The 26,103-nt window shown below is 45.7% G+C and overlaps 1 protein-coding gene across 1 annotated transcript in view; it reads left to right on the top strand.

Annotated features, from left to right (window-relative positions):
- Positions 1-26,103, top strand: part of OTUD7A (OTU deubiquitinase 7A) — a 211,626-nt gene that overhangs the window by 141,609 nt on the left and 43,914 nt on the right. The window contains 2 exon segments of the mRNA XM_074318359.1: positions 1,871-2,053; positions 11,910-12,128. Coding sequence (XP_074174460.1) covers positions 1,871-2,053; positions 11,910-12,128 — 402 coding nt within the window.

Raw genomic sequence — 26,103 nt, forward strand, 5'->3', positions numbered from 1 at the left:
TGCCAGCTATGGCTCTTCCAGGACCAGGTCTTGTGCCCGGGCAGCCCTGCAGGGGACATGCAGCTCAGTGGAAAGACCCAGACTGCAGGGCTCACATGCCAGCACCATGACGTGTCCAATGGGGGGCAGCAGCAGATGCCGTAGCACTCTAAGCCTCGTTTTCCACTTGGGACGTGCCAGAATAATGCCTGCACCCCATGTGGTCCCAGCTATACCCAGAGCTCCTCAGACGCTCTACGTGAGCTGTTTCTCTGCTCTGCTGCCCTCTGCAGCCAGACCTTACCCACCGCTGTCACTGCTACTACGCAGCCATAGTGCAGTGGCTGCGTTTTGTGGTAGGAACCAGGGGTGGCAGTGCCCCTTCTCCGCTCCCCTCTCCTTGACCTTCCTCCGGACAGGTTTGAGCTCCTTTGGCGTTTCCCCCTCAGCCCTGCACCTGAGTGAGGTGCCACCAGGTTGTCGCCCCTGTGGGGGCATAATGGCCCTAAGGACAGGCCTTTGTCCTTCTCTTCTTGGAACTTGTGCCCTGGGATACAAGTGCCTGTGTCACAGTCACCACCACTTCGACTCAGAAACGGCAGGTTTTGATCAAGAGGTAGTATTTGTACATGTGACTGTTCGTTCCCCTAAACCAGCCCTGGCGTGGCCACCACCCCACCCCCACGCCCAAGGCCACCCCCCATTACTACTGCTAACAATAACGGGGGTGAGGTATGCCACTCCCCCCACCTACTGTCACTTATAGAAACCCCACGAGCCCTGCTATCTTTTTATAGAGTGATCTGGGTGCTTTAATTTGCTTTTCTTATCCACTGAGATGGTGCCAAGATGCTTCTGTTGGGTTTTTGTTTGCTGACAGAGGGGAAAAAAATACGATTAAATTGTAAATGACCGTGTGATATAATTTAAGTATGATGATTGATAGTTTCAAGTCTGTCCTAGAAAACAGTAGAAAGACCGAGGGAAGATGCTCAGATATTATTTTATACATTCAAAGCCTCGTTCTACTGTAGACACACGTAATTCAGCATCTAATTTGTCAACATGATTAATATCTGCAATTCGCAGCTCACCGGAAGACGATAAGATTTTATTTGTTCTTTCAAATGAAAGCTGGGCGTTTAATCCCTTGTCTTTAAAAAGTGCATGATGCCCAATTGAGTGGGATTTCGTGTGTGATGTCTGCTCCCTTCCTTTAGAGGTCCCCCGACCCTCAGTCAGGAATCAGAGCCCCCATTCTGAGTTCCAGCCCCCACAGAGCTCCCCTAGTGCTGTGAAGGGTCTGCTCCAACTCTCAGCACCCATCCCAATGTTGGGGGGCCCTGCTGAGCACTCGTCCCAGGTCTGCCTGGCATCTCGCCCCATTCAGTGCCCAGGCTCTGAAGTCTGCCTCTTGCTAAGGCCGTCGCACAGAGGACCTCCACCAAGTGTCTGCTTGTCCCATATTAAGCTCAAAAAAAAAAAGCCCACAGAACAGTTGAGAATGTTTCTTATTCATTTTTTTACTGACATTTTGCTCTCCTCTGAGAGTGAGCTCTACAACTTGGTTTTTGACAGGGCTATGGCAATTAGAATGTCGTTTTGAAGTGTGTGTGTGTGTGTGTGTGTGTGTGTGTGTGTGTGTGTGTGTGTGAATCTAAAGTCTATGAGACTGGACGCATCACATAGTAGGTGGACACCCTCCGTGGGTGTGAAATTCTACTTTTGGAGATTACCCCTAAAGTCATGGTATCCCTTTGAAACCAAGAGCTACTGCTGGAAAATTCTTCATGACCATGCTAATGAGAAACCCTTCTTTGCAGAGTTGTTTCCTACAATGAGCCCGTCATGTGCCTTAATGCTAGAATCCCTTGTCATCTCTTGTCCACAGGCAAAAACTGGGACCTGACAGCTGCCCTGAGTGACTATGAGCAGCTCCGACAGGTGCACACAGCCAACCTGCCCCATGTGTTCAACGAGGGCAGATGTCCCAAGCAGCCCGAGCGAGAGCCACCCCAGCCTGGACAGAAGGTGGAGCGGTCCTGCCTGCAGAGACAGGACGATGTCGCTCAAGGTACCAGCTGAGGGACCAGCACCCTGGTTTGCTGCGGGGGTGGGGCTGGGGGTGCAGGAATGGTGAGGTCATCACCTGCCAGCTGCAGGCAGGTCAGGCTCTCAGTGCCTCGTTCCTCAGACTGAGCTGGACTGTCCTTGCAGCTTCCATCCATGCCTCAGAAAAGCAGGAGAGAGTCCAGTTCTCTAGGACCCTGGGCGATTATAGGCCCACGTACTCATACGCCTCCTGCAGTCCTGCTTTTTCCAGGCCACGCATCTCCAGTTCCTTCCATTCCTTCCCAAGTAGCATAGTTTCCAAATCTATTCAGCACTGATGTTCCTCGTCCCATGGGCTCCGTTTGCTCTTTGCTGTTTCTTAATGACAGAGTAAGACATGCTACTGTAACAAAGGAAACAGTCCAAAGATATGTACAGAAAACCAAGTTTTCTTCTCCACACCTCCCAAACCTCCCGGAGTACTAACCAGTGGTTATGTCCTGGTCTGTCTCCCTCCTCTGCTCTCACTACGTTTGTCAAAATATGAATGCATCAGAGCCAAATGCACACAATACTTTGCAGATTGCTTGTTTTGTTGACTAAAAAAGTCACAAACATATTCTCCTAATATTTTATTCCATGGCATATAAGCCACACCTGTGGTAATGCTTATTCTGTTTTTTTCTTGGGTTTTGTTGTTGTTTGTTTGTTTTTTTCTGACACTACAAGCAATGCTGAAATAAGCTTTCTACCTGCAGTCTTACATACTCGTACTTTCATTTATGTGTGTTAGTATTCTCAAAGTGGATTTACTGGGCTGACACATGTGTGGTTTTTATCTAATAACTTCAGGATTTCTTTCCCAGACACATTTCTGCTCGCCATGTGTGAAATTGAGGATTTCTCTTTATTCTTACCAGGACTGGATGTGCTCACAATGGTTTCATGTTGTTTTTCTACTCTGAAGAGTGAAAAAAATGTTATTTTAACTTTCATCCTGTCATTTGCTTTTTAGCCACTTGAATTTCCCCTTCTGTACCATGCCTGTTCACATACTTTGCCCATTTTTCTCTTGATTTGTTTGCACTTTTCATAGCAATTTGTAGCATTCTTTGTAATTAAGACCACAAACATTTATTTTATATATATATGTATATATTTCTCTCTCACTTTAGAAGGTCTCCGAGATACAAAATTACTAGCATATTTTCCCATATTTGTTTTTAAGTTTTGTCCTTAGCTCTTTTAATCGATTTGAAATTTTTATAAATAATAGCTCAGGATCTAGTTTGGCTTCCTCTGGATCAAGAGTGAGTTAGTCTAGCATGTTTACTGAATAAAGCAGCCTTTTCCCACTGAACTGAAACGCCACTTTGCCATACATTAAATTCCCAAATATATTTGGACCTGTTTCCAGACTCTGTCTGTCCATCCATGTAGCTGCTCATCCTGTTACACTTAACTGAGGTAGTTTCATATAGTATTTCTCTCTCCCAAGGCCAAGTCCCTTTATTGTTATTCTTTTCCAAAAGTGTTTCACTACTTTTGGATATTTATTCTGCCATATAAGCCTTAAAATTAGAATTCTGATTGGAATTGAATTGGATTTTTATTTTATTTTAGGAATAATTGACATATTTTAATATTGTGTTCCCATCCAAGATCACATATGCCTCTCCATTTATTCAGATTCTGTTAAGACTTTAGGCACAGAGAAAAGCAACTTATTTTTTGCTTATTTATCTTTAATCTAGTCATTACATAAATTCTCTTATTAATACCTTGTTATTAATTCTCTTATTAATACTGATTATCCTAATGTCTTGGCTTTTCTAAATATATAATCATAGCACCTGAAATAATTTGATATTCTTCTTAATATTTACACAGTAATTCCATTCCTCTCACGTTGCATGAGGTCAACCCTCCAGAACTGCTATGAATGAATGTTGTCTTTGTTTCCCTATGCTCAGTCTTATTATTCCAGTTGTATTGGAATCTGTATCTTGGATTTTTTTTATGCTTACTCTGTTGTTTACGAGAGCTACAATTGAGTACATTATCTGTTTCGTCTGTTAGTTTCATCCTTTCCACTGTTTTGAGCTATATTGTTTGGCGCATATGTGTTCGTAATTGTTAGGTCATCTTGCTCTACTGTTTGGTTGTGTGTGTTTTTTTAACCAATAGGGATAGAGTGTCTCTTTGTCTCATATAATGTTTTTTATCTTTAAATCTGTCTTAGTTGTCATTAAACCTCTACCCTGTCTTTCTGATGGTTCATATTTGCCTGGAATGCCAGTTTTTCAGCTGTTATCTTCAACCTTTCCTTGTCCTTTTATATCAAATGTGATTCTTGTAAGAAATTTATCATCAGATATTATTCTATTATTGATGGGTCTCTTGTTTCAAGCAGTGAATTTAATCCATTTATTTTATTCAATTATTGTTATATCTGTGCTTCTTTATGTGATGTGTTTTATTTGCCATGCTTTTTTTTAAATATATTTCTCTCCTTTCCTTTATTTGCTGGCTAATTAAATTTTTCTACTGGTTTGAAAGTTATACATTCTACTTTTATTCATGTTACAGTTACCCCTATTCCATTAAAACCTATATTTCAATTTTCTCCCTATTATTTTTTAAAACTTACAAACAACTACCATGTTTCCCCGAAAATAAGACCAGGTCTTATATTAAGGTTTGCTCCAAAAGACTCGTTAGGGCTTATGTTAAGGGGATGTCATCCTGAAAAATCATGCTAGGGCTTATTTTCTGGTTAGGTCTTATTTTAGTGGAAACACGGTACATTTTATCCTAAAAAAGACATGTATCTTAGTATGTTTTCATCTTGTCTCTTCCTGCCTCAACTTGCCATCAATCATAGTGAGGTTTTTTTTGTTCCTTGTATAAACAACAATTAACTTCTTTATTTATTCACATTTATCTTTTGCTGAAAGCCTTCTTTCTAAAAGAATTTTGCATGATCAGTCTCCTAAGGCCGTGCATGCCTAAAGATGTTTACGTGATGCACTTAAATTTTTGTTTTGTGAAATAAGAATTCTAGGTCCAAATGATTCTCCTTGAATGCTTTAAAACTATGCCACCATTATCTTCTTGCGTCTCATTTTCCCGTCTTGTAAGAGATTTCCTTGACCTTATCTTCCAACATCTTCATTCATTCTTCATTTGATTTCACTCTGTTCATCAGCATTCACATTTTTCATTCCAAGTTAGCTCTTTGTCTCTATTATTATTTCACTTTCTAATATTTTCTTTATCTCTTTTTTAACATTCTTACTAGGCTTATTTTTAAACTTGCCCTCCTGGTCCATTTATGCTGCTTCCTCTGACACCAGTACTCTGTAGACTTCCTATAACAGTGCTCGGATGCTTCAGATGTTTCCTGAAATTACCCTGTGAGCACATTATGCCTTGTGGTTATCGGCCATCTTAGCTCGTATACCTCAGGAGAAAGGAATAAAGGCATGCCCCCGGTTTGGGCTCCTCCGAATGGGAGTGTACGAGGAAGTGCACTCACGTTAGAGAGCTTTCAATGCTTTCATCTGGGCTCAAAACATTCCCCATTTGCTCCTTTCCTCACAGTTGGCTTTGGCCTTGAGTGGACCTCCCATCACCTCTGTTCTAGCAATTATTTGTTTCTAGAGGACGCCATCCTCTGTTGTAACTGCTAAGCTCACAGGGCCTGTTGAAGAGAGGAGACAAGGCTCAGGGCCTGGCAGCCACCTGTTCTCATGGTTACTGGCACCCAGTCCCAGCTGTCCTCCAGCACGGCCCTGGCATTCTTCCGGCTGGCGCAGGCCAGCGCTGTGGTGCTGGTGGTGTAGGTAGTGAGTTGCCCACACCCAGGGCCATACCAGGGAGAGGACAGGCATGGCCAGAGCACCCTCCCCCAGTCCCTACCCATGGAACCCAACCCCCACCCACTCTTCTGCTCCTGTGGATCTCCACGGCGGGTTAGGAAGAGGACGCTGAGGCTCGGTCACTGTCTCGTCCATCTTTCTGAATTGTTCTCAAGTTCTCCTTCATTTCCGCTATTGGGTCTGACTCTGGAGAAAATACCCCTTGGAGTCTTTCAGTTCGATCTTCCCCTCACAGCCCTCGTGACCGTGTTTCCTTCCACACAGTTGAGGCTCCTGGCCTCACTCACGCACTGGCAATCCAGACATTTGGCCGCGTGGCAGTTCCTCCTCTTTCTGACTGGCAGTAGGGAAAACAACCCACTATCTGATCCTCCCACCGAGGGAGCGAGAAAGAGCCTCCTCTCTGCTTCCAGAGGTTGGGCAGCCAGGGCCTTATTACTGTAACTGACACTTGCTGCTATTCATACGTGACTTTCATCTGATATTATTTAAGGAAAAAACAGAAGTCTTCATAGCATAATTCCAGTAATTGAGACTGTGAACAATCATATGTATTTTTAATAAAATAGAAATTGTAGTTTCTGAAATAAATACATACACACACACACACACACACACACACACACACACACGGTGCCAAAAAATGTATACACATTTTAAGAAAGGAAAAAACTATATTAAACCTGTAATACTCAATATATATCAATAACAAACGATGAATACAAGTTATGTTTGACTTCTGTAGTTACAAGAGGTACTCAATGTGGATACCATCAGTGTAATTTTAATACAGTTTTTTCCTTTCTTAAGATGTGTATACATTATTTGTTTTGGCACCCTCTGTATGTGTGTATGTTTAAATGAGTTCTTCCAGAAATCATAGCACACTAAAAGGGAAAATGAATTTTGTTATATTCTAAATCAAGGGTCAGCAAACAATGAGCCAAATCTGGCCACTGCCTATTTTTTTAATAAAGTTTTTTTTTATTAATTTTAGGTATACAAAACAATGTACTAGTTAGACATTTATCATTTATACCCCTCACAAAGTGATAACCCGCCACCCCCAATCTACTACCCCTCTGATATTGCATACAGCCGTTACATTTCCGCTGTCTCTATTCCCTATGCTGTACTCTTTGTGAATATATATATGTAAAATTATAGTTAACATTCATAATTATATATATATGTGAAATTATGGTTAACATTATTGGTGATATTCCCCAAACTGACTTTCATATCCCCATGGCAATATTGTGGTTACTGGTTGTGCTTTCTAATCCCCTCACGTTCTCCCTCATCCCTACCCACCCCCCCTCCCACCTAGCAACCCTCAGTTTTTTTCTCTGTATCTCTGAGATTGTTTCTGATTAGTTTGTTCATTTATTCTATTCTTTACATTCCACATATAAGTGAGATCATATGGTATCTGTCTTTCTCTGACTTATTTCACTTAACATAATGTTCTCTAGGTCCATCCATATCATTGCAAATGGTAAGATTTCTTTCTTCTTTATGGCTGTGTAATACTCCATTGTATAAATGTACCACAGTTTCTTAATCCAGTCATCTACCGATGGGCATTTAGGTTGTTTCCATATCTTGACTATTGTGAATAGTGCTGCAATAAACATAGGGGTGCATACATTTCTTCGAATTAGTGTGTTGGATTTCTCTGGATAAATATCTAGGAATGGAATTGGTGGATCATAGGGTAGTTCCATTTCCAGTTTTTGAGCTACCTCCATACTGTTTTCCATATTGGCTGCACCAATCTGCAATCCCACCAACAGTGCACAAGGGCTCCCTTTTCTCCACATCCTCGCCAGCATTTGTTGTTTGTTGATTTATTGATGATAGCCATTTTGACTGGGGTGAGGTGATATCTCATTGTGGTTTTTATTTGCATTTCTCTCGTGATCAGTGAGGTTGAGCATTTTTTCATATGTTTATTGGCCATTTGTATGTCCGTTTTAGAAAAATGTCTCTTCATGTCCTCTGCCCAGTTTTTAATTGAGTTGTTTGGTTTTTTGGGGGGTTGAGTTGAAAGTTTTTTATAAATTTTGGATATTAACCCCTTATCAGATATATCGTTGACAAATATCTTCTCTCATTCAGTAGGATCCCTTTTTGTTTTATTGATGGTTTCCTTTTCTGTGAAAAAACCTGTTAGTTTGACGTAATCCAGTGTTTATTTTTCTCTCTTACTTCCCTTGCCTGAGGGGATATATCAGTAAAAATCTTTCTCCAGGTAATGTCTGTAAACTTTTTTCCTATATTTTCCTCTAGGAGTTTTATGGTTTCAGATCTTACATTTAAGTCTTTAATCCATTTTGAATTTATTCTTTTATATGGTGTAAAGAGGTGGTCCAGCTTCATTTCTTTTCATGTGTCTGTCCAGGTTTTCCAGCACCATTTATTGAATAGACTGTTTTTACCACACCGTAAATTCTTGCTTCCGTTGTCGCAGACTAAATGACCATGTAGACATGGGTTTATTTCTGGGCTCTCTTTTCTGTTCCATTGATCTATGTGTCTGTTTTTATGCCATTACCATGCTGTTTTGATTACTGTAGTCTTGTAGTATAATTTGACATCAGGTATCATTATGCCTCACACTTTGTTCTTATTTCTCAAGATTGCTGAGGATATCCGGGGTCTTTGGTTATCCCATATAAATTTTAGGATTATATGTTCTATTTCTGTGAAAAATGTCCTCAATAGTTTGATAGAATTGTGTTGAATCTGTATATTGCCTTAGGCAGTATGGACATTTTAACTATATTAATTCTTCCCGTCCACGAGCATGGAACACCATCACACCCTTCGTTCATGCATTATCAATGGCTGCTTTAGTGCTACAAAGAGAATTGAGTAGCTGTGACTAAGATTGCATGCTCACAAAGCCTAAAATATGTATATCTGCCTCTTTAAGAAAAGCTGTGTCCACCTTTTTATTTTTTTTAATTTTATTTTATTAAATTTATTGGGGTGACAATTGTTAGTAAAATTACATAGATTTCAGGTGTACAATTCTGTATTACATCATCTATAAATCCCATTGTGTGTTCATCACCCAGAGTCAATGTACCCAGGATTTGTTTTAATCAGATGTGGCAAGACACTCTGGCATGGAAATGACTGTCACGAAGAAAGATGTTGTTATACTCACGGTTCCTTAGAAACAGGAGGCACACCACGCCATGCAGGGCCACACGGGGAAGCACCAGGCCAGTCAGGAGGCAGGGGGAGTGAGGAGTGAACATGGCACCAGCCTCCATTGTGGTTTCTGTGGGAAAGGCCAGTTGAATAATTTTAGCGGGCTCTCTGGGGTACAGGGTCTGTCCCTAGTTCTCTGGTTCCTGGCCCTGGGGTAACTAGGGCAGGAATATTGCCAGCTGGAGTGTAAGAAACAGGGGACTTAGTTAGGAGCATGGGCTCTGAATTGGTTGGTTTGCATAGAAAAGGTGAGCTGGCAAGTGAGTCATTTGAGGTCTCGAAGAGTCACCTCACCTTAGTGGGGAAAGCCTCTCCCGGGTCAGGGAGGCCCCAGATGCCAGAGCGGCGAGAATCCTCCCTTGGCCTAAATCAGAGATGCTTCAGTTAGCTGTGTCAGTGGTTAGGAAATCTGTATATTCTCGCTCTTTTGTTTTCTAATCTCTATATTTCTCTGCAGCATAACTTTGAACATGGTGATTCCTGTAAAAAAAATTTCATTTATACTTCCAAAAGCAGGAGCACTAAGTTCATGTTTAATCAGTGTGTGAGTGTGCATGTGTGTGCGTGTGTGTGTACGTGTGTGTGCGCGCACGTGAGATTACATATGTGCATTAACAGAGGTGGTGGTTGAGAAGTGTTAGAATCAGGAGCACATATTTCTCACTCTATTATCTTTAACATCATTCACTTTTAGTTCAAAAAGACTTTTCCTTCAGACTCCAAATATTTAATATTTGGAACTACCTGACAACAGCCTGTTACTCTATGAATTGCAGTGTTTCTAAGGTCCCCGTAGTATCTCATCAATGGGCGAACAGGTCCTGACTGATAAGCCAAGAAGGAGTATGGGTAACCCTGCCCAGGAGGCCACCTGTTCAGAGAAGCAGCGAGCATCTGCCCAGTGGGTGTGGGTTCACACAGCACCTGGGGTGTCAGAGAACACCTGATGTCCATCCCCCTTGGGTCCCCAAGGATGGGACAGCTCCTCCCTTCCCAGATACAAAAAAGGCAGTTTGCAGCAAGAGGCATGACCTCACATGGCTTGTAAGAGGCAGAAGGACTTGAGGTCCCCTTGGCTCCTGCTCAGGGACTTGCACCAACCCCAGGAAGCGAGGGACCACCCCCCACTGACAGACAAGCCAGCCCCGGAGCTCTGTTTCTCTTCTTTCTCGTGGCCTGTGTGGTTTGACTTCCCTTCTTGCCTTTCCTCACAATACAAAATAACTTAATCGTCTTGGTCTCAGAATGAAACTGAGGGTGAATCGAAACGATCCGTTTTGAAAGACTCTGTCTCTGGGACGTGCCATTCATCTTATTGCACAAAAGCTCGAGGCCTCTGAGAATTAACTTTGAATTTAAAACTAACCCACCCCAGGATCAAAACCCCCTTATTTGGAGTCTACTTTAGCAAAATTATTTTAATGTTATTTCTGTCCACTGCTCTTGCAAATAAAAGGCTCCCATTCTGCATGAGGGCATGGGCGTGGGTTTCTGCCAGCACAGGGGGCACAATGTGCCTCAGGAGGGTATCAGCATGAGCACAGAACACCCCCCACCACCACCACCCAGTGAGCAGGCAAAGCTGAAATGAAGTGGGTGTCCTGATGACCCAGGGTTCAGACAATACTCATTCAAACACCAGTTTGAATTTTGTTTTCCTGAGCAAAATAACCGCGGACTCCTGCCTTGCTAAAATAATTCATCATTATTACAAATATTGACCGTGAAAAATGAAAACCTATTCCTAATTTGTATACTTAAGAGTTCTTGTGTCATGGTCACTGTTAGCTATTAAGCACAGGGCTTACAAACAACAAGTGGCTCTCACAGTGCCCAGAGAACAGACACATCCACTGTTTGCTGTGCGCGGACATCACGTGATCAATTTCCTAACAAGGCAACATGTTGTCATTAGAGAAACTCTACACTGCGTTTCCCATTCCTGGTTGGAAAGCCCAGGCAGGAGCCAGAGCAGACCAGCAGTTTTGATTGCTGGGGCAACAGAAAGCCCAGACAGAAGACAGACAGATACGATGGCTTTAGTATTGTGTTTTGGTATCTTCGTGTGGGATGTTTACAGAGTAACTTTAGTAAAGCATGCTATTGTGAAATCCACGCCACAATGGAGAAAAGCTGAATCGATTGCTTCCTGCTTTAAGTCCACAAATGCATGAAAGCCAAGGCCGTCTCCCTTATAGCATTTCGAGTTGGGAGAGGGCTGCCCTGCTGTATCGAGTTGGACACAACTTAAGACCCAAAAAGCAGGACGTGATCTCTAATGATGTGTACTTGTGATGTGGACGTGTGACGTGTGCGGTGGACTTACAGTTGCCTTGTTGTAAATGGTTTGATGATCAGAGTTAAGTGTCATATGCCAGGTGGTAGCACTGATAGCCCAGCAGCTGGAAGCCTGTGGGAAAAGACCACAGGACAGAGGGCTGGTGGGGAGGGATGGGGGGTGTGCAGGCAAATGTGTGTATACATGCATATGTGTGTGTGTATGTGTGCATGCCTGTGGTGTGGGTGTACATGTAGGTGTGGTGTGTGTGCATGTGTGTATGTGTGTGGTTTGAGTGCATGCATAAGTCATGTGCGTACACCTGTGTGTGTCATGTGTGGTGCATGTGGTATGAGTGTGTGTGTGTGTCATGTGTACACGTGTCATGTGGTATGTGTGTGTCATGTGAGTGCCATGTGTATGCTGCATACACACGTGTGTGTGCACACTCGCACAGCACACCCACATAGCTCCTGTGGTCCTCTCCCCCCCTGTAGAAAAGCGCCTTTCGCGGGGGATTTCCCACGCCAGCTCCGCCATCGTCTCCCTGGCCCGCTCCCACGTGGCGAGTGACTGCAGCACCGAGCAGTTCCCGCTGGAGATGCCCATCTACACCTTCCAGTTGCCGGACCTGAGCGTGTACAGCGAGGACTTCAGGGGCTTCGTTGAGCGGGACCTGATCGAGCAGGCGACCATGGTGGCCTTGGAGCAGGCAGGTGAGTTGCCCCGCCCCCAGGCCCATGTCTCTGAGGTCCAGGGAGCATGTGACGCTGCTGTCACTCATCTCAGAGAGCAACACGGACACTCCGGCGTTTCCAGTTACCACGTGGGCTGCTCACAGACCCCTGCTCCGGAGACGGGCTCCGCTCGGCCCAGTGCTGGCCAGACGCAGGCGACTGAGGGCAGTGCTGAGATCGCTCGAATTTTCCCTTTGAGCCTAAATCCAATCTGAGGAGGCCAGTCCCCCCAAAGACAACTCTGCTGCTTTGCGTCTCTCCTCCCCATCCAACTCCCCCAGGGGTGCCCAACAAAAGATAAGAAGCACCATGGGCTTTGAGAAAACTAGGGGACCTGTCACTTTGTGTGGACATGGGCAAGTCATGTAGCCATCTGAGCCTCAGTTTCCCCACCTGCAGAGCTGGGAGGACGGGTACCAGCCCGATGGAGCTCTAGTGTTAAGGTGACCCGTGCCTCGCGTAGCTGCCAGTCTCCTGCCCACTCCGCCTTGCCCGCCTGCAGGCTGCGGACACAGAAAGCTTGACTTCAGTCTCCTCTTTCTCCTCGATGTCTCTTCTGACATCCTGATAAGAAAGAAGTTCAGGGAGCAAGTCAAACTGTCTTTGTCCGAGTCCCCAAGGAGAAATTAGTTCAAAACAAACCTGAGACAGTTGTAGGTTCATTCCGACACAGAGCAAATACCCGTCTCACTCATAGTCATGTACACGCTCAGTCTTTGCAAAATCACATGCTGGGGCATCTCAGACGCGCCTCTGGGAGCATCTTCCGTGGTGGCCCCGCCGGCCCGTGTGGCTGGGTTCTCAGTGTACCTGGAGCGTGGCCTCACCTAGTCGGGGCTGGAAAACAAGGCCATCCCATTCCGACTCAGACATCAGCCCTCTGATTCCATCTGTTGTGGAGTGGGGTCTCCACTGCCGAAGGCCTGGCCCGTGGAGATGCTCCCGTGTGCAGCATCCCAGGACAGCAGGGTGGCCTCTCTCCCGTCAGGCCTGCAGCCAGCAGGAATGGGGCTTAGCTTCGCTCTTGGCCGGCACACAGCTCAAATAGCCTAGCACTACCAAGCCTTGTAGAGAGGATCTACAGGTTGGTGTGATCTTGACCTTGTTGGGTAGACCAGTCATTTCCTACCAATCCTGGAAGGAAAAATAGGTGGCACACCAAAACTAGTGAGACAAGAGGGTTCCATGAAGGGGCTGTTGGCCAAGGCCTGGGCAAGGTGTGAGGACGGCAGCATCGGCGTGCCGTGCCCCAAGCTGGCCCCACGGGGACATGGCCCCTCCAGGGCCTGGCAAAGGGGCAGAGGAGGAGAGACGGGGTGTGGCTTTGGGGAGAGAGAAGATGCTGGAGAAATAAATAGTCCGACTGCAGTCTTCCCAGGTCCAGGCTCTGACCAGCGCAGATCTTTCTGGAGCTCGGGCCTAACAATTGCTAACAGCACCGATAATCGCTGCCCCTTCATTTGAAGCCAGAGTTCTGATTAAGGCAGAGTCCACCATGGCGGCCTTCTCCGCCAGCCCCACCCTGCTCATGAAAATCCTGTGCTGCCTTTGAATGTCTGTTCTGTTGTTTCTTCCATCTGTCGCATACGAATTTTTACCACTTACATCTTACCTTCCGGACTCATATTTGCAACCATCTGGCCTTTGAAAACACCTGTTAAGAAAGTGAATTTACTGAATTAAGATGCTAAATTCACCAACAGCTCATTGTTTGTCACATGCCAAGAGGATGGCGAGAAGGGACAGCAGGGTCCCCCTCCCAGCGCTGGGGGAAGTCCTGTCACTGCTGCCGGAAGCTTTGGGGAAGCTGGCCGGCCACCCCGTCTTCAGGAGCCCACTCCTGACGGAGTGACAGCCCGGTCACCAGGGTTTTGTGCCTGCATAAGGAAACGAGGAGTTCATAAACGACGAAGGACTGCGGAACAAAAGTGCATTCATTTGCTCAGTGCCCAGCCCACCATCCATGTTATTTCTCTGAACTTTTCTCTGCTCAGCCCTCAAGCACATGAGAGGGGGCATAGAGGACACCATCCCTTAGGCCCTTTCCATGCCCAGATTCTGGAGGGCCCCCCAGCTAGTCCCACACCGGCCCCAGCCTGTCTGGTGAGGAGCCCAGCCCACGGGGAGAGGCCCTGTTCCCTTCTGCTGGGTCGTGCCGCTCAGGCCCGGCTCTTACTTTGTGGGGGAAACGGGGCTGTACCGTGAGACAGCAATTTGGGAAAGCTGGTCAGTGTAAATTCCTCCTTTTAGTAACTTAGCGCTGAGGATCGTGATAAATAAACTCCTGCTATGCCATGTCACTGACGGTATACATGGGAGATGGAAATGATGTCCCAAAAATATTTAGTGGAAAAAGTATCCACTTGTTTAAGAGACAATTCTAGCTGTGCTTGGAAGGACATATCTCTTCATGGGACCTTGGAGTGGGGGACCTCCCTGCCCTTGGGACCCAGGGTCATATGGTCCCAAACCATTGTTGGCAAAACAATGGCTTTCCATCAATGAGTGTTGCCCATGGTCCAGCTGCCCATCACGGGGCCTCAGCTCCACCCTCTCAGTGCCCAGCCCAGCGGGGGCATCCTGGGGGCCGCCACCTGCCCCAGGCACGTGGGCAGCCCTGTCTTTTTAGGGGCCTCTGTGTCGGGTGGGATGCCAGTCTTCACCTCCCACAGAATCCACAGATGGGGGAGCACCGTTCTCCTCAAGCCTTAAAATCCAGGAGGGTACAACGATCTCCCACCCATGCCAGTCGGGGGACAACAGGAGGGCCAGAGCTGCAGGGCAGACAACCGCCGACCTCCTGAGAGAGGTAGGAAATCCTTTCCTCCTTTATTGGTCCGCCTGGCGAGGAGAACACAAGTTCATGGTTTCTCTGTCTGGTCATCCTGCTGCGTCCACGTGTGAGAAGGCTCAGAGATCGCGGGTCTGGAGGTTTGAAACGTACACCTGGTTCCCCATCCAGAAGCCCACATGCTGTGGGCAGTCAGTGCACTGAGCTTCTGCAAGTTCACGGTCACAGGACAGAGGCAGACTTTCGGTAGCAGTCACTGCGTCCACGGGAAATTGAAATGTAGGTGTCACAAAACACTTAGGGAGTCTGAGTCATGCTGTTGAGTCTTGTCTCCTGGGAGGGTAATCTGCCAGAAGGTTCTGAAGGTTTGGGGAGTCAGCCCGACCTGGCCAAGTCCCAGGTCAGCTGGGAGGATTCAGCCAAGCGACCTGGCCCTCCCAAGCCTCGGTTTCTTTCATCTTCACATCAGAGCTGTGTGACAGCTAGGATGACAGAGTCACCAAGCTCACACCCAGGACCGTCCATGTGCTGGGAGTATCTGCAAACCACACAGATGAAACACCTCCCCTCATGGCCTCATGGAGGTTAAATTCTAGGGGGGGAAGGAAGACCACGACAGGTGCAACACCCAGGACCAGGACGTGGGACAGCCAGGACTGCTGTGGAGAGTTAGAAGCAGGTGGGAGGGACACCGCTGCAGGGACGGTCGTCCACACGGGTGGTCCTGGCAGAGGAGCAGTGTCAGGGGTTTGGCTTATTCAAGGAGCAGATGGCAGCCAGGGTCTATGGAACCAGCATGCGCCCTTGGGCTTAAAACTGCAGAGAGGACGTGCAGCCAGGAGGGTGCTGAGCTGGGGAGCGACACTTTTGGGTTCACATGTGACGCCTTCTGGCTGCTCTGTGGAGGGTGGACTGTAGGGAGGTGAGAGAAGAGGCAGGGAGAGCAGGGAGGAGGTGTCTGCTCTGTCCTAGAGGAGGGGCAGGTGGCCAGGGCTGGGGGGGCAGCAGTGGGAGTGACAAGAAGCAGCCGGCTATTGAGGTGACATCTGTTTTGAAGGTGGGCCTCCGGTACTTGGGTTTGGTGGGGACCGTGGCAGGGAGAGAAGAGCTAAGCATGACCCCGAGAACACTGCCCATAGCGTGCGGGTACATGGTGGTGCTGTGTGGGGCTGTAGACCCCTGGAGGAGGGGCAGGCTTGGGGGGCAGTGGAGAGGCCAGGAGCACAGGCAGAGGCTGAGATCCCGGTGACCCTTGGGGCCTTACGTCCAGCTGAACATGTGAGTCTGGAGTTCGGGAGCCGTCTGGGCTCCGGATGTAATGTGGGAGTTCGCAGTGGTAGGTGGCATCTGTGGGAGGGGATGAGCTCACCATAGGCACCTCCAGCCACGCCCCCAACACAGCTCTGCAGTGTTGGGGACCAGTTGGCTGAGGGAGTCTGGAACACGGACAGACCCGGAGCGAAGCATTGCAGTTCCGTGGGAGGGACTCGCGGAAAGACGTGTGAGGCACAGTGATGCCCGAGGAAGGGGGATCAGTGGCCGTGGGTGGGTGGGTCCCTCCAGAAGAGCGGTGACGTTACATGGAATCACAGGGGCACGTTTAGGGCAAGAAAGAGCTCATCTTCCTCATAGAGAATTGTCACATTTTGTCTTAGCAGGTGATGAGCGAAATGACATCTTATTTTAAACTGTGTGGTAACCATCTGTTACAAAGCTCCAGTGAAGTGGTCCCATTGTCAGGTATGAATCAGAGGACCGTTGCTTGCAAAAGGCAGAATAAGTGACTAACAACTCCTCACCCATAACGCCACCAGCCTCCTTGATGGGGTTCACCTGATTCTTCTCTGCAGGAGCCCAAGTTTTTGTTCTAAGAACTTGAACCACACTGCCCACGCGGAGAATGGCTTTGTCTCCAGCGTCCCTTACTGGGTCTGGCTGGACATGTTAGAATAGCCCTGGGCCATTTTTGGTTCTCCAGAGGCTGGAAAGTGCTGGCACAAAGCCGAGCTGGGTCATCAGCCCAGGTGGGCACGCCTGGTTCCAACCGCAGGAATGCTCTCAACTGGGGAGTCGTGAGTTCTGGAAGCCCAGCTAAATCCAGCCACAAAGCCTTCCCTTCCATCCCCCCAGCCACGTAATGAGGTTTTGCCGTGATTTGATCACATGCAAAGAGGGACTGAACGTGTGGGCTGGACTGAGATTTAGAAAATGATAAATTCCCCGTAAGAAATGTGAATGAAGGAAAGACATGTTCAGGGAGGGTGCCCTGTTTAAAATGGTATTCATTCGCAGACCTGGAAAGATTTTCTAGGTGTACAGATTTCTTCTAAATGAAAGATGACGTCTGGCGATGCCTGGCTATGCCAGGGGGCTTACACCCCAGGGAGGGCTCCTCTCCTGGGTTCCGGGTCCCAGCGTGACCTTGACCCCCAGAAGGAGGGTAGCTTGGGGCTTGCTGTGAACCAGACTCAGTCTCATTCTGCGTGGCCTCATGGCGTCCCCACTCTGAGACAGATGCGAAGCAGACGTGCTCAATTGCTGTTTCAGTTTTTAAAGATAATGAGGTATTTTCTGACACACGTGCTGGCTTCCAAGGATGACTGTGCCTGGCCACTAGTGGCCAAGCCTGTGGCATCTGTTGTAGAAGGTGACCACAGTGGCAAGCAGAAAGAGGAAGGGGACATAAGAATTGCGGCAAGAGCATTATCTAAGTCATATAAAATGGCGCCCCCACCCTGACATTTTGGGTGCCTCCCTGTTTTATGGGATGCCTCAGGGAGCTGAGGAGTTTGGAAGGCCTTTAATAATTGGGGGGAGGTCGCCCCATTTACACTGGGGAGGTGAGGTGAGCAGGACAGAAAAGAAATCTATCTTCTGGGGGCCGATGGAAGCACACTACAGGGGCATCTGAAAGTCGTGGCGTCTGTCCTCTCACGGGGTAGGGCCCCATCTGACCTGGTGTGACAGGCTGTGTTGTGCGTGGGACACAATGCCACTGTCTTCCTCAAGGTCAGAGGGCCACACTTTCTCTAGGTCATTCTGCTGCCCCTCCTGCCACCAGCACAGAGGAGGCCTGGGCCGCTGGGTTGAACTCAGTGCAAGGTCAACCCCCCTGAGCCCTGCTCGGCACAGAGGAGAGGGCCCTGCCCCAGGACCCACAGGACACAGGGGGGCCGTATGTGTGAGACAGCGCCCGCGTGATGTGGGGCGGTGTATGAGGACACGTAGAATGGGACCGAGCACAAGGCTTAAGATCCGAATGAGGGATTAAACCATTTGGAATATATTGTAGTCCAGAGCGTTTTCCCAGCTCCCGGAGGTACCACGCTTAGCCATGTCACTTGGACCGCTATGTCGCAGGAGGCCAGGGCTAGAGGCAGAGTATGTGTTTGGGTTGAATTCGACTCTTTTAGATGTCAAACAACGTGTATTTGAACCCTTGGAGGAAACCGTGCCTTGACGTTGGGCTCTGTCACAAGACATGTCATCAGAGTGGGGAGGGGGAGGCACTGTGGTGCTGAGCTTGCGGGGGTGATGGCCGTCAGGTACCTTGTGTGGCGTTAACTACCTCCCCATCTCACATCAGCGTCTCGCATGATCTCTCTACAGATAAGGACCGGGGCGGGGAGGGGTGTTCTGAGAAGCAGAGAGGTCACCGTAGTTCCCCCAAAACAGCAAAGCCATCAGAGCCCCACTCTGGGTGTCTCCCACCCTCCCGGCCCACGATACCCCCTCAGCTCAGCTCAGCACCTTGGGGGGAACAGTCCCCCTTTCCATCAGGCTATTTTCTGCTGAATTTCCCATTCCAAATCCTAGCTGCATAATTTCTTGGTTTTCTTAAAAGAGGAAATTACCAATACCAGAGAAAATCTCCAAGGGAACGCTCTTGGAGCAGCCACGTAATGAAGTCAGGTGGTCATAGGGGGTCATGTTGCTGAGAGAAAACATCACACAGGAGGCAGAGTGAAGGGGCCCCGATCTGTGCATTTAACACTTCTCATCTGACACATGGTGACTGTCCCATAACATATAGTCATAAATGAAGCTCATGTGATAAATCAGGCAGAACAGATCTCCTATGATAAAAATATATTCATTGAGTCACATTTGCATTGTCACGGGTCTCATTTTTGTTTGTGTGGGAAAAAAAGCAATAGCACTAAAAAGGATTCCATTTGTTAATCCAAATATTAGACATGAAAAGAAAGAAAGGGGGGTGTCTCAGGAATGGTTAGAAAATGGAACTTTTAGATGACTTAAGAAGCGGTAGAGATTCTTGGTGATGTCATAGGAATGGCAGCAGCGAGGTGGTCTTCTTGAGTTCTCCTCCGGAACTTACCACAAATTGAACGTCTATAACCCATCAAAGGACTCTGCTCATCACACAGAACTGCTGAGAGACACGTAAGAGGATAACTTGAAGGTGGGCAAACTGGGCAAGCAGGAGAAGAGGGAAGGGAGCGGAGTGGAGACGTGGCTGGCATCCCCGGCTGCGGAGATGCAGGGGGTCCCAGGACGGAACAGAGAGCACAAGAGCCAGGAGGTGGGCTCTTTCCCTGTGTCCCACAGCTGATCTCTGCCGCCCAGAGAGCAGCATATCCAGCGGTTTTGAGGCAGTAACCTCAGCTGGGACCTCCAGCTGGGTAGACAAAGGATATAAACACCATACCTGGGCCCCTCCCCTGACTCTCCCAATCCTGCCCCTGCCCTTCCAGAGACTCAAGCTGGCCCCTGAGCTGAGGAGTAGTGTCAGATTACAGAGGAGCAGAAGCACTCAGGATCTGGGAGGACCTACCTGGTATGCAGCTGCTGTGACCCAGGGAAGAGACTGGGAAGAGTGTGACACTGCTGGGCTGGGAGAGAGAAGACCCCTCCATCCCCAGCCCCTCTGTTCCTGGCCTGCCTAGGGCAGGGCAATTACAACTGCGGAGACATCCCCAGGGGTCAGCAGTAGGCGGCAGACAGACACAGCTCTGGGCTTTCAGCAGCTCAGAAATCTCGAACCCTCCACACACACACACACACACATACACACACACACGGAAGAAGTGCCCTAAGACTCAGGAGACCTGGGCACAGGGCTGGTTGTGTTACTCTCAGTGTGCATCTGTGCAGGCAAGAACAGAAACTGCACTGACTTTGTAGAAACTACCATCCAGACCCCATAGCCCCACTCATCTAGGACTGCAGTCCCAGGGTCACTCTGGGCACAAGGTGACCGGCTCTGCCTGAACAATACGCAGAGGACTCTTTGGTACAGCAGAGGACGGCCTGGAGATTACTTGGTGGGCTTAAGCCAAGACTGGCGCTGCTTTTTTTGTTTTGTTTTGTTTTCGTATCTTTTATATTTTTGCCTGTGTTGAGTGTGGGTTATTGGTTGTTTATACACGTGAGTGTATTTGGTTTTTTCTTTGTTGTTGTTGTTCTGCTTGGTGATTTGCTTTGTTCTGAAATTGCCCTACACCAGGGCCCAGCCCAAGAGTCACAATATTCAACACACCCAGACTCCAACTCCAGACCAAACCAGAGTATTATCGGGTTTGACCTACAAGTGGCACACCCAGAGGGAATTCTCTACAGGCACATAGGGGCTAAGCCTCATTTGAATGGTCAACCCTCACATAGCAGATCATCCACCGTGGGCAGAGCTAAGTCTCACAACTTGTCAGCCTAGGATCAATCCCACCTACTGACAAGCCAAAAGCAATTAAAGCTCAACTTTAACAGGACAATATACACAACACAAGGGTCACCTTTGGAACACACGCATAGGAGAATATGGAAGTGGTGCAAGTCAAATATAAAGGACACACACTACATAAGACAACCAAGCAAAACCAAGAACCCGAGGGGATCTACCTAACACATTGAAGCAAACACAGAGAGTCAGCAGGAATGGGGACACAAAGAGACATGTCCCAAATAAAAGAACAGAAGAAATGTCCAGAATTGGAACCAAATGAAATAGAGGTAACCAACCTATCAGAGACAGAGTTCAGAACACTGATGATAAGAATGTTTAAGGAGCTTTGTGACGACATAAGAAAGGATAGAGAAATTATAAAGAACAACCAGTTAGAACTAAAGAACACGATAACTGAAATAAAGAACACACTTGAAGGAATTACCAGTCGGTTAAATGAGGATCGAATCAGCGACTTAGGAGACAAGTTAGCAGAGATCACCCAAGCGGAACAACAAAAAGAAGAAAGAAAAAAAAACAAAACGAAGCCAGTAAAATAAAATTGACAGTGGCTTAGATCTATAATACGCCAATCTATCAACAATTCTCTGTAGAAATAAGAAAGTTGTGATGTTGCGGTATATTTTAGGACAGAATATATGTTAGTGGTTTTATGACGTAGCCTTGTGTTTTTAGACTCAGTAAGCATCTGAGGTGCCCCTTCAATATTTCAGAAATATTCTTCTGCATTTTATGAGGGAAATAATATGGAATGGAAAACTTTTTGCAAATTGGGGTTTTCCGAAGGCCTCGCATCCAGCAGCTTCCAGCTGTCTCTCCCACATGGTAGTCTCCGGAGCTGGGCCCATCACCCTTTTGTTACTTTAACTCTTTATTGAAACATAACACGCATACAGAAAAGTGGGCAAACTGTGACTGCAAAATGGAATCTTTCTTATAATAAGGACGCAAATCCAGACATTCAGATCAAGAAAACTGACATCTAGCAGTAGACTTATTTGGCCTCTTTTTGAAGTGGAATCGTGAATGGGTTACACTGGGTTCTTTCATTTAATATCAGGCTTGTGAGATTCATCCACATTGTCAAGTGTAATTATAGCCCATTCTTATTCTCACGGCTGCATGGTATTGTAATGTACACACACACTACAAATTATTTGCCCTTTATATTGCTGATGGACGCTTGGTGCACTGTCAGTCCAGGTGGTCATAACCCCATAGATGGGATGGCTAAACAACAGGAATTTATTTCCTCACGGTTCTGAGGCCAGAAGCCCCAGCTCAAGGTGTTGGCTGATTCACTGTCTGGTGAGGGCTCGCTCCCTGGCTTGTGGATGGCCACCTTCTGGCTGTGTCCTCGCATGGCCTTTCTCAGTGAGTATGCAGACAGAGAACACCCTCTCTGGTGTCTCTCATAAGGACTAACCCTGTCAGATCAGAGCCCCACCCTTATGCCCTCATTCAGCCTGGATCACCTCCTTACAGGTGATTAGAGGCCTCATCTCCAAATATAGCCACACGGGGGCTCAGGGTTTCGGCACAGAAACCTGGTGGGGACACACTCAGTCCTCAGCATTTGGGTCCTTTCCAGTTTTTGAATATTATAAATAATGCTTTCTAATCTCTTCACCTTCTCCCCCATCCCCTCCACCCAAAGAGCGAATTAGTAGACACAATACAGTGATTGGAGATGTGAAATACAGTATTAGGGATATAATCAACAATGTTGTAAAGATCCTGTAAGGTGCCAGATGGGCACTGGACTTATCAGGGGGATCACGTCATAGACTGTGTAGATGCCTGACCACTGCGCTGTATACCTGAAGCTGAATAATAGTGTATGTCAACTATAAGGAAAAAAAAAGTATATATATGTATATGTATGTATATATATATATATATACTTTTTTTATATACACACACACACACATACATATATAGTCACGGGGGGTGGAGTAGAGCATAAGGGAGATAGTCAATGGCATTCTCTATATAAGATGTCAGAGGGGTAGTAGATTGGGGAGGGGGATTATCACTTTGTGAGGGGTGTAAAAAAACAAACAAAAAAAACAGATTCATAGATATGGACAACAGATGGGGAAGGGGTGTGGAGGGAGGGCACAATGGATAAAGGGGGTCAAATGTATGGTGAGGATGGAAACTAGACTGTTGGTGGTGAGCATGCCGTATGTTGTATACAGATACCAAATTATAATGTTGCACACCTGAAAATTATTATAATGTTATAAATCAATATTACCTCAATTTAAAAATAAAATAAATAAATAAAAAAGAATGCTGCTATGGGCATTCTTGTACATGTTTTGAACACATGAATATATTTCTGAAGACATAGACCCGGGAGTGGTTATTGCTGGCTCGTAGGATCTTCTTATGTTCTGCTTTATTGCAGTGATCAGTGAATGTACCAATTTGCTCTTCCCCTGTCAGGAGTTCTGGCTGCTCCATGTTTCTGTCTTGTCATTGTAGTCATTGTGTTGGAAGTGTTGTGGTCTTTTTTCTTTTCTTTTTTTTTTTGCCATTGAAAGAAGAATTTTTTTTTAAATTTTACTTTATTAAATTTATTGGGGTGACAATTGTTAGTAAAATTACATAGATTTCAGGTGTACAATTCTGTATTACATCATCTATAAATCCCATTGTGTGTTCATCACCCAGAGTCAGTTCTCCTTCCATCACCATATATTCGATCCCCCTTACCCTCATCTCCCACCCCCCACCCCCCACCCCCCTTAGTCAGGTACCTTTTCATGTTACTGGACATTTGGATATCCTCTTTCTTGGTGCCTTTTCAAGGTTTTCGTTTTTGTTGTTGTTGCTTTGTCCATTTTTCACATTCATCTTTGTTGATTTGTGCGAATGCCCTAATAAACATTTCAGATATGAGTCCTTTGTAGATACACATTACAAATATCTTCACCCACTCACTGGGTTGCCTTTTCATTTTCTGACCGATACGCTTTGAGGAACAATCTTAATTTCAAAATAGTTCAGTTTACCATTTTTTCCATTTACTTTTTACCGTTTATTTTGAGAGCTTCTATTTCAGTTTAATAAATTTTTGCCTACCCCAAGATCTGAAGATAAAGCCTCCTGCTTTTCACACTTAAATCTGCAATCTACCTTAAAATGATTTTTATATATGGTGTAACATGTGGTGAAAATCCGTTTTCCCATATATTTATCCACCTGACCCGGTACCATTTAGTGAAACCATCCTTTCTCATTATACTGCAGTGTCACCTTTGAGATAAAGCTGGGAACTGTATCTGTGTGGGTCTGATTCTAAACTTTAATCTATTCCACTGATTTATTTGTCCTTGGAACAAAATAACCACAGTTTTATACATTTTAATGTAAGCCCTCCAGCTTCATTTTTCTCCTTAAGGTTTGTCTTCATCCTCCACTTAATGATTTGGGAGAAAATTTCACCATTTTCTAAAAATTTTATGAAGAAATGATACCCAGACTCATGGATCTCAAACTCCTCATATTGGTCATGGATCCTCCTGTTGAACTTCTAGTCGGTCAGTCAGTCAGTTATCACTCAATCACAGGTATTGGGTATTCACTTCTGTGCAGGGCACTTTAGTTGCATGTGGTAAAGTTCAGCTCTGTGTTCAAAAACCCTAGAGGGAAGAAGACAAGACTATAAATAACTATACCCAGGAGACCCAGAGCAGAAAGAAGAAGGATGATATGGTTTTGGAAAGGAATAGATCCCAGGCAGTGGAGAGGGTCAGAAAAGGCCTCATAAGCAGGTGACATTTGAAGGAGAAGATTTTGATAGATGGAAATTGAAGGGAAGTGAGAGTAAGATAATCAAATAACATTATCCAAACCTAAACACTTAGGAAAGGGAAAGGGGATACGATTGATACTTAGTCCAGGAAAATAGGCATAAGCTGGCCAGTCTACGTGAGGAGGGGGAAATGAGTCAGCCCCTCCATTAGCAGAGAATAGGGAATAGATGAATCAGGCCAGGCCACTAGGCAGGTGATGTGGCCCCAGATACCTCTGGACTCCATCTTCTTCACCTGAGTCTCCAGCCTGGCCGCTGCCCCCAGACACACCAAGCAAGCCCTTCTCAGGGTCCTGCCTCAGATGACCACGTGGCTAATGCCTTCATTCCATTCACGTGCAAATAAAAAATACTTCCCATGGGGGGAAAAAAAGATTTGTTTTCACTATTGTCCCCTTTTGCATTTCCATACATATTAACTTATATGGAAGTACATAGATTAATTATATACTTTATATGGAATCTATATACGTCAATTCCATATCAATTAATACATCAATTGCAAGACAATTGCTATCTTCAATATTAAATCTTCTAGTCCACGGACATGGTATGTTCCTTAGTTTCTCTTACAAATATTTTGTAGTGTTCAAAGTAAAGGTCTTGGAAGTTATTAATTAAATTGATCTCTATACATTTTATGTGTTTCTTGACATTATAAACAACAATTTTTTTAAAATGCGAGCTGAAATATAGAAATACAATTGACTTTTATTTATTGACCTTGTACTCTGGAACCTTCCTAAATTTACTTACAAATTCTAGTAATTTGTGGATTCTTTTGGACTTTCTAGTTTCATAATCAATAAACTGCAAAGAATGATAATTTTATATTTTCCTTTCCAATCCTTGTGGGTTTTTTCTTATCCTTCTCCCCCCGCCCCCCGACATCTTGTGCATGGCTAGGCCTTCCAGGACAGTTTTGAATTGCAGAGGTAATTAATAGCAGACATCCTTGACTAGTTTCCAGTCTCAAAGAAAAGCTTGCCCTTTTCACAACTAAATGTGATCTTAGCTGTAAGATTTTTGTAGATACTTTATATCAGATTGAGGCAGTTACCTTCTAGTTTGCTAAGTTTATTTTCTTTCATGAATGGTGTTGAAAATTTCAAATGCTTTTCCTGCACCTGTTGAAATAATCATATGATTTTTTCTCCTTTGCTTCTGTACATTGGTGGATTAGATTGATTTTCAAATGTTTACCCACTCTTACATTCCTGGAATAAATCCTATTTAGACATATATATGTATGTATATGTCCTATTTAGACATATATATGTATATTATATCTTATATAATATAAGACCCAGTCTTATATTAATTTTTGCTCTAGAAGATGCATTAGAGTTGATTGTCCGGCTAGGTTTTATTTTCGGGGAAATATGGTAGATGTGTGTGTATATGTGTGTGTGTGTGTGTATATATATATATATATATATATATATATATATATATGTATGTATGTATGTATGTATGTATATGTATATGTATATGTATATGTATGTATATGTATATGTATATGTGTGTGTGTGTGTGTGTGTGTGACCCAGTTTTATTTGCTAGTATGTTAGCATCTATGTTCGTGAGAGATGATGATCTTTCATTTCCTGTAATGTCCACATTAGGTTTGGGCACA

This window comes from Rhinolophus sinicus, linkage group LG13, assembly GCF_036562045.2.
Source record: "Rhinolophus sinicus isolate RSC01 linkage group LG13, ASM3656204v1, whole genome shotgun sequence".
NCBI classification, from domain to species: domain Eukaryota; kingdom Metazoa; phylum Chordata; class Mammalia; order Chiroptera; family Rhinolophidae; genus Rhinolophus; species Rhinolophus sinicus.